Below are 9478 nucleotides of genomic sequence, written 5' to 3' on the forward strand. Positions count from 1 at the left end.
CTGCTGCTGCCCCCCCTCCTCCCCAGGCATGGGCTCCATGCTGCCCTCTGCCCTAGCCCCATGCTCTGGGTTCCTACCCAGTTGCAGCTGCAGCCTCACCCTCGCTGCTTCCCTACCTGCTGCATGGAGCTAGCAGGAGACTAGGGAAGCAGAGCAGGTCCCTAGGGGCTGCAGCAGTGGCAGCCCCAGCTGGAAGCTATGTTTTGGCTGGGCCAGGCCCTTCCACCCATGAAAGTGGGAGCGAGGTGCAGTAGGGTATGTTTGCGGGTGTGTGTATACACAGGCATCTTGCTTCCACCCTCACGGGCAGAAGGGCTGAGCTAGATCCAGCCCACGGGCCGTATTTTGTCCTTCCCTGGCCTAACACCAATATTGTATTAGAAATTAAATTTTGCTCATAAACATCTTGTTTAGAGGTATTGCCATAGTACTTACGACACATGGGGACTGGAACCCTGCTGCACAAAGCACTGTATGAACACAGACTATAAAGATGGTCCATGCCCCAAAGAACGTGCAAAGTATTAGGCAAGAAATGACTGAAAATTGCAGACAGGTCGGCATGGGGAGTCGGTAAACAATACAAACAATATTAGTATTATTAGAAAAGAAGGAAATGCCAGAGGCTTAATAGTTGTCTCAGGTACTTTTTATAGAAGTCATAATCTGCGATAGTATGCAAGATAAACCCTGCTTTGTTTCCCTCTAACTACAGTGGTGAACCACTCAAAGAAACTGTTACCCTGGAGGATGGCAAAATCGGAGAGCGGCCAGAGATAGTTTATCACATCATCCACACACTTTTACTGGGTTCTCTTGCAATGATTTTAGAAGGGTAAGTTTTGTATAGATTTTTGTTTTGTAAGGGTTAGCACATTGCTAACTGAATATGGTACTGTAACAGGACTGGCGCGCTGGAGCCTTTCTGTTGGTGGCTCCGCCTTCCTGTCTTGGGCCAACCACCCGCTTACTCGCCTGCCGTGCCTTGATCTTGATTGATTGAGTGATGTAATTAGCGGGAGGCTGCCCACTTTATCTGCCCGGTGTCAGGGGGGTCTACCTACAGCTCCTTTTTCCTCCCCTACACCGCAGCCCAAGCCTCGCAGCTGGTACTTGACATGGTTTGCCCTATGCCTTGGCCCTCTTCTTTACTTCTGGGGCTCCCTGCTGCCCCCCCTCACTCCAGGGCTCCCTGTTGCCCCCCCTCGTTCCAGGGCTGGGGCCAGTGCACCCCAAACAATGCTGCGCCCTCTCCGGTGCCAGGAAACCCCACGCTACCGTGGAGCTCCTATGAGGCCTCCTCCACCCCTAATAGCCTCACCCGGTCCTCTGGTGAAACAGTAAACACAAAACGCAAAGCCGCTGGGCTACAACATAAGAGCTAGACTGTTCTGGTCAAAAATACGAATCTCTCCCTACCAGAGAGAGAGAGCGCATCAACCCCCAGCAGGAACCAGGGGATGTTCCAACCGTCAGAGTTCTCCCCTTTGCTCTGGCTGAGTTCCTCCTCCCTCGGCCGCTGGAGGGGACCTGCCCTCCTGGCCTTATGCTTGGGCTTAAGAAGGGGCCAAGCCCTGCCTCTTCCTGTCAGCTGACCCCCTTGGTTTCCCTGGCAACCAGCACCTGTGCTGCCCTGGTCTCTGGCAGTTGAGCCTCCCCTTTCTCACCACTAGGGGTCTTTCCTGCCATTTCTGCTTTTAGACGCAGGGCACTGCGACAGGTACACTCATACTTCCACAAATGTTGAGACCATTTCTAAAAGAATATTTTGCCATCCAGCGTTCCCTGTTGAGTGTACTTGAGTGAACTTCAGTAGAATATACTGAAGTGTATTTGGCTTCCCTAAACACATTTCTTTATGCTCTGCCCAGCATAAATCTGAGAGGTTAATTGGAACACAATTTCAATGTTTCCCTGTTCATCTTCAGCTGCTGAGCTGAATTATTAAATGCTGAATTATTAAATCCATTGTAATCTTACATCATGCTTTTGATTCACAAGGTTTATTGCAAAACAAAATGAAAAAAACCCTGCTTGTGTGTCTTTTAGTTGTTTAGAGAATTGCTTAACATGTCAGGCAAACACCTTACAACAGTTTTAACCTTTTAAAAAGATATTCTAATAGTTTATGACAGATGCCATTCTACTGTTTGGATTAGAACAATGTCATCTTTCCTGACTGCCAGACAAACACTAAAGAGATTAGTGTCTGAGTGGTATCCGTCGTGCCACATCATAGGTGTCCCTATTATATGCATCACTCTGGTGCCTGAACACTATGGATTCTGAAAGCAAACAAACTGTTTTGTTTTCAGATGCTTGAGACTGTTTTGAATCATCTGTTTGGAGGATTCAAATCATCAGTTTTGGGTAATGGTAATCGCTCATCAGAGATGCCCTAGAGCAAAAAAATGAGACAATTAACATCCCTCACTAGCTTGATTTTTGGTCCTCCACCCCCAAATTCTGTGGACTATTTCATTTTCTTTGGCTGAGACTTTTTTGATCTTACTTGACACTTCTGAACTTTTAGAGTGCTCTAGATTGCAGCAGAGAAACATGTTTGGTCTGCTAGCAGAGATCTCCTTTAGGTTTCCTTATTCTGTTAAGTGTTTGACCCTGAATTGACTGAACTCCTTAACTGACTGAATTCTCCTGAGCAGGGTTATTCATAGAGAGGTTTGGAGGTGACAAAGTTTGTTTATCAAATAATCCAGTTGAAATACATACAGTATCTTATCTTTGGATATTCTTGGGATGTTTTCCAGCATGAAGTACTTCTGGACTCCGTATGTTTGCATGCTTGCTGCATTTGGTGTATGTTCTCCTGAGCTTTGGATGACACTTTTCAAGTGGCTTAGACTAAAAGCTGTGCACCCAATATTACTGGTGAGTAACTGTTGCCAATAATCTATTGCTAGATTTTACTGCTAATGAACACATCTCTTTTTTTTGCTTCGAAGCAGTGAATAAATGAAAGTTGGAGGATGGGAGGAAATGGAAAGACTGGAAAATAAGGCAACTAGGGTAAATGCGTATTTAACTGTTGTGTATGAGTAAGAAATCTTCAAGTGAAATGATAGCTAGAGTAAGATTTGTTCAGATTAGTTGTATATTCATTTATACTACAGTCTCTGAAAGGCATCCTGACTTCAAAGGATCTGTGTTATAGTGAAAATTGGGGTTTCTCAGTTCTTTCAGCTCTGTTTTTAAGGTGCTGAGTATGCTTGGCAGGAGGAAGGTGTGGTCTGCATATGTTTTTATCCCTCTGTATTTAAACCTGAAAACAATTTATAACATGTTATTTAAGAATAAGTAGTTAATATTTGTACAAAATGGACATGCCACTTTCTGTGTAAGTATATTTTCTTCAGGAGTTGCCAAGGCACTTCCAATTGTAGAATAATTGACAGTTTTTGCAAGAACGTACTCATTCATCCATAATATAATCATAAATTGAATGTCTTCTTTTATGGTGGATCTGCTTTCCTTATGTAGTTAATTAGCTGATTGCACTTCAATTTTAACTCTCAACGAGATGCACTGTATGCACTTATTAACAGCTGTTGCCAAAACAGTATTTATGCTATTCCCCCTTCTGATCAAAAGGAAGGTGTTCAATGGGAATACTATTGTGCTGTGTGATGGAATACTGTTTATATATGTTGTTTATTGTGACTATGAATGAGAGGGTGCCTGTAAGTTTTAAAAAATTTATTGGCATAGTTCATTCTACATATCCCTTCATTGCATTTGCGTATTTGAAACCTATTTCACTTTTACTTCCTTTCCTAATTCATGGATGCACTTCATCACATTGGGCTGACTGTTGAATTGCTTTGAATATTATTAGTCATGTTACAATGGGCTAACTTCTTCAATGTTTAACCAAGCAATTTCTTTTCTGTTCGCAATGACTTTTGCCTGGCAGACTTGCAGAATTTTTCCTATTGTCATTGTAGTTCTATGTGTGAGAAATGAAAGAGTGGTCTCTAATCATGTATTCTTTTTAATATCTAGGCTCTTATTCTGAGTATGGCAGTCCCCACTATAATAGGTTTCAGCTTGTGGAAAGAGGTAGGTAAGAAAGTTTCTTTTGATTAAGTGGTTGCTGTAGACATAGTATAAAGTCTTAGGAGTATCTTGTCTACATTTACATAAAATAATCAGTAACATCAGACTGTATCCATTATTAAAAACATTTTTGTTTTATGTTTAAATAAAAGTATATATATATATATATTCCTCACTAATAAGGATACATAATCATAATACCAGGTTTTAATTATAACAATAAAATATTAATATATTTCATTACAACAATAATTATACCATTTTGTTATTATTATATCATCATCTTTATTATAATTCACATTGTATTAGTTTAGCTAAAGACAAAATGCCATTACTGAATTTATAAAGTGATTGATTGTATTTTCTTTATTGTAATTAGAATATTGTATAAGCATGTCATCCTGTGCTCTTATTCAGTGAGAAGCTAAGGTTAACTGAAGGTAGAATTACAGAAAACAGTAGTTTCTTTTAAGGACATCCTATCAACTAAAGATGGATTTTTTTCATTTCCAACTCTTTATGGAAATATTGTACTCAAATACTATAATAAGAAAGAATAGTCAAATACTATAATACTCAAATAATATAAGAAAGAAACAGATCTGTTCTTGTGTAAAGTAAATGTTTAGTTCTATAATTGAGTTCGAAATAGCTATTTCTTAGCAGCTGCTTAAAATTTCAAGTATTTGATGGTTTGCATATGCAACAGAATCTGTAACCTGTAAACCATGTACATAACAAGAGAAGTTTCAAATAGTCTAGTTGTTTTAAAAATTTATAATAATATTTTAAAAAAAAATCCAGCATCAGAGCTGAGTTCTTATCCCCAGTAATTTAATGTTTGTAGGGATGTATGATTCTAATGGCTAGCAGTTGAAGTTCTGATATGATGTTAAATGTATTAGTATGATGTAATTTTTTCCCTTGTATTCTGTCAGTGTAATAAATGCTCTGAGAGGAGCACAGTGGCTTCCAAAACTTGCTAAATGTAAATGTTATAATTTTTTCAACTGACTGGGGTCTGTCCCTGAAATTCTCCTAACAAAAATGTTTCGAGTGTTTGGACACTAGAGGGCTCCACATATTGCAATTCCAGTTCTCCATTAATTGTCTATATGCACATTCCATTGGTGGAATTAATGTGTGCGCCTTTCAGACTCAAACTTAAAGGCTCTGGGAAGTGTAACCAGATAGCTTACATTTACCCTGAGGCTTGTTTTGCATAAAGGACATAAAAAGCTGAGCATGTCTCTAATGCCTTGTGCAATAGCCAGGTTTTTAAATATTTGCATAGATATTCTCCCACTGTCCCCATTTCTCATAAGGAATCTAGAAAATCATCTTGGGATAAGTTACTGGGACACTTACTACCCATATCATGGGCCATAATTGCTAATACCTTGGCCACAAGGACCCTGTTTGTCTTTGCCAGTATGGCCATGTTCTGGACCATTCAGAAATAAGTACCCTGACAGACTGTGCTGCCCTTCCTTACTTATTGGCCTCTGCCACTCAGGCTGCCCCATTGACTTTGCCCAGCTGTACTGGGAAAGGACTGAGTCTACATGTCAGGCTCCAAACTTCTGCTCATTTTGCATATTTGTAGATTTCTTGTTTACTTTAGCTTCTCTTCTACCTTGGAGAACTCATAACAACAGCAGTCTCCCAGTGACTGAAGAAGGGTGTTTGTACCCGAAAGCTTGCAAATAACTTTTTTCCAACTATTTAGGTGGTCTAAGAAAAGATATCACATCTACCCAAAGAATCTTGACTGCCTATGCCCTTAGACCAACACAGCTACAACCAACAACCCTAAAAGATGTAGACAAATTTGAAATAGTCCAGCTGAGAGCGACAAAAATGATTGAGTGAAAGCAGATTCATTAGGGTGTGAGGCATGCTCTTCCAGAAGCCTGTCATTTAGGTTCAACAGTTATCAATCCTTACTGTCCAGATATAATTTCTGAGCACAAGGAAATGCTTTATTTCTTATTACTGCTCGAGAGTCCACCATAAGGGCCACTTGAAGCTCTAGCCACAGATGTCTGTTTCACTAGACATTATACAGTATCTGAAGCTTCCAAATTGGAAACTGCATTTGGTAAAGCAGTGTTTCAGTCTTTTTTTTTTCCCCTGAGTTTCTGAGATTCCCATCTCCAGATGAACTTTGATTACTGTGTTAGTCAATCATAAATGGAATGTGCCCATGGAAGATCATTTGGAGGCAAATGAAAAGTACTGTAAAAGTAACCAGAATTTTTCAGAATGTGTTGTTCATATACACCCTTTTTTCCCACTTCCTCTGCTTCCTGAATTTCTACAGTTGAAAGGAAACAGGGATGGTCAGTGTGCTCTGCCTTTTTATGCTCTCAGTGCAGACACTAAGCAGCTTCAGGGTGATAGTGTGCTATGTAGGTACTGCTGGTCAGAAAGGCTAGGGACAGAAGTTACACATAAACTGGTTTAAGTGATCAGAAGCTAGTTTAAACCTGTAACAGAATAGAAGCACAGTGCACATAAACTAGTTTCAAAATGGCTGAAACTGGTTTAAGATAAACCCAGTTGAATGTAGTATCAGACTTAACTGATTTAGGTCGAACTGGTTTATGAAACTTTTGTCCCAGACCCCTTCTTGGTTCAAGTTAAATCAGAGTCTCCCACCATCCTAGCATTTTGTAGTGCTGGGCTGGGCTGTTCTGTCTGCTCCAGAGAGCAGGGCTTGCCCTGCCCCTCTGCTCCCTGTCTGGAACAGTGAGGGCTGGCTCCCCCAAGCAAACCCCAGCTGCAGTCTGGGGTCAGGGAGGGGAGTTAAACTTCCCTTTGCCCCAAGTACAGCAGCCTTGCCCTGCCAAACTTACTGCTAGCTGTGACTGTGGACTACAAATCCCAGAAGCACCTGGAAGCAGGAAGAGGAAGTGATGAGCAACCCTGAAGAATCCTGCTGGTGTGATTCTGGAGTGCAAATCCCAGAGGCCTGGGGCAGGGGGAGAGGAAGCAAACAAACAGCCCATGTTGGCCACATGCCAGAGAGCTGTGCTCTAGTGCCCCCCAGATTCTGGCCTGAGCCACTGCAGGCATGTGGTTGCATTTCCTGAATCAAAAGTGAATGTCTGTTCATTTGCTTATTGATTCAACCTTTGCAGCTTAGACTAACCTTCAGAGACTGAATCAATTCAGCCTCAGGCTTTTTGACTGTCTGTACTTAGCCCCTGTGACAAAGCTAGGGCTCATTGTGCCCAGCCACAGTGGAACATGTATATAGAAAAGGTTTTTTTGAACTACTGTAAGGTAAGAAACTTGACATGAAGAAGCTATTATCCTTGCATCATAAAACAGAAATCAAAGTAAGAAAAAATAAATTACAAAATTGTTAAAAGTTCTGGATATTGCATTTTTCTCAGAAACCATAACTTTATACTAAAAGAAATTGATGCTGTGGTCATTTAGGAGAATACATCTATTGGTAGAGAGTATTGTGTATATATAAAGTTGTTCTCTTCTGTAAAAGTGTAACTGCAATTTAGTTTACTATTTTATGCTTCAAGTTTATGTTTTAAAAGTCAGAGGGAAGAATTTGGTGTTCTTGGGTTTTTTGTTTTGCTTTAAGGGCTTTAAATTAAATGGTTTAATACTCTTAATTCTGGAGGATTTACACAGAAACTGAATTAGTCTATTATATATATATTTATGCAAGGAGGTTATTAAAATTTAATTGGTCATTTGAAACTATTTGTTTAAATATTACATGTTCAGTGATGAGGTATATCATTATGAAGATATTTTACTGTGTAAAGATACTACTCCATTCTTCTGTTTTACTGTGACTCTTAAATACAATTAGGAACTGACTTTAATTTTACATTTGTCCTTAAAAAATGGTTGGGCATTAATATTTTAACAAAGAGGGATGGGAAGCTTTGAGAAAAGAGAAGAATTTTAATGCGTTCGAAATACAAATGCCAAATTTGCATAAAATTACAATTTTGTTGTATTCAGTCCACCTGATGGTTACTAAATACCTTATCTAGTAATGCACACTATTGGGCGACTTAGACGAGTTTGTTACTTGTGCACAAATGGTAGCAGGATGGGGGTAAAAACTGTAACTTTATTTTTGTGTGTGCATTTGGGGGAATATTAAGAGAAAGTATGAGACTAGCAAATGCTGTCTAAGTGCCAGGAAGGCATTTACATGAAAATGATACTTTGAAGGAAAGCAAGGTTTCCAATAAATAGTTTACTGGATTCCCTTCCATCTCAGAATATCTTAACTTTGTTTAAAATGACACAAGGGAAGAGACTTATTTGACTTTTCCCTGCAGTTTTTTCCTAGGATAATGACCGAGCTCTCAGAACTGCAAGAATTTTATGACCCAGATACAGTAGAACTTATGATGTGGATAAAGTAAGTATGGGATTCTAGATCTCTTTCCCCCCCTCCCTCCAGGTTCTGTTGTCTAACATTTTTATCAAACTGCAACTGTTAATTTAAGTCTTCCCTCCATGCTTCACCATGTGGTTTGGAAAGAGAAAAATTAGGGATTGAACTCTTGATTATTGGCCTGGACTTCTTCAGGACCAGAGAGAGTTCTTAAATGAGTTATCTTGCTTATGAGTCCTGGATGACTGGAAAAGGGCAAATATAGTGCCCATTTTTAAGAAGGAAAAGGAGGAGGATCTGGGGAACTACAAACTAGTCAGCCCAATTTCTATAACCAGAAAGATTATGCAGCAGGTCTCTGAGGAATCCATTGTGAAGCACTTACAGGACAACAAGGTGATCAGGAACAGTCAGCATGGATTCACAAAGAGCAAGTTATGCCTGACCAATCTGATTTCCTTCTGTGATAAAGTGACAGGCTCTGTGGATGTGGGGAGAGCAATGGGTGTGGTATACCTTGATTTTAGCAAGGCTTTTGACGTTGTCCTCCGCAACATCCACATTAACAAACTAAGGAAGTACAGTTTAGATGAAAGTACTGTAAGGTGGATATGTAACTGGTTTGATCACTGTGCTCAGTGAGTAGTCCTCAATGGCTCAATGTCTGGTTGGGTAGAGGTATCAAATGGGGCTCCCAAAGGGTCTGTCTTACAGTTGGTATTCATAGAATAATAGGAATTAAGGGCTGGAAGGGAACTCGAAAGATTGAGTCCACCCCCCGTGCTCTGGGCAGGAATACTACTGAGATCACATGATCCCAGCAAAGTGTCTGTCCAGTCTCCTCTTGAAGACTTCCAAGGGTGGGGGACTGCACCACCTCCTTGGGAAGTCTATTCCAGATTCTAGTCACCCTAACCATAAAGAAGTTCTTCCTTACATCCAACCTAAAACTATCCTCTAACAGTTTAAGTCCACTGCTCCTTGTCCTTCCCTGGGGCACCCTACTGAACAATTTTTCTCCCA

General features: G+C 40.4%; 1 protein-coding gene across 2 annotated transcripts in view; it reads left to right on the plus strand.

Annotated features, from left to right (window-relative positions):
• The window catches only part of DPY19L4 (dpy-19 like 4 (C. elegans)), an 86600-nt gene that overhangs the window by 36545 nt on the left and 40577 nt on the right, over nucleotides 1-9478 (plus strand). For both annotated transcript variants that reach the window (XM_019527946.1, XM_019527947.1), the window contains 4 exons: nucleotides 716-835; nucleotides 2769-2889; nucleotides 4021-4077; nucleotides 8397-8479. In XM_019527946.1, the coding sequence (XP_019383491.1) occupies nucleotides 716-835; nucleotides 2769-2889; nucleotides 4021-4077; nucleotides 8397-8479 (381 nt within the window). The remainder of the gene's footprint in view (nucleotides 1-715; nucleotides 836-2768; nucleotides 2890-4020; nucleotides 4078-8396; nucleotides 8480-9478) is intronic.

Source organism: Gavialis gangeticus, unplaced genomic scaffold (assembly GCF_001723915.1).
Source record: "Gavialis gangeticus isolate Ggan-Ray unplaced genomic scaffold, GavGan_comp1, whole genome shotgun sequence".
NCBI classification, from domain to species: domain Eukaryota; kingdom Metazoa; phylum Chordata; order Crocodylia; family Gavialidae; genus Gavialis; species Gavialis gangeticus.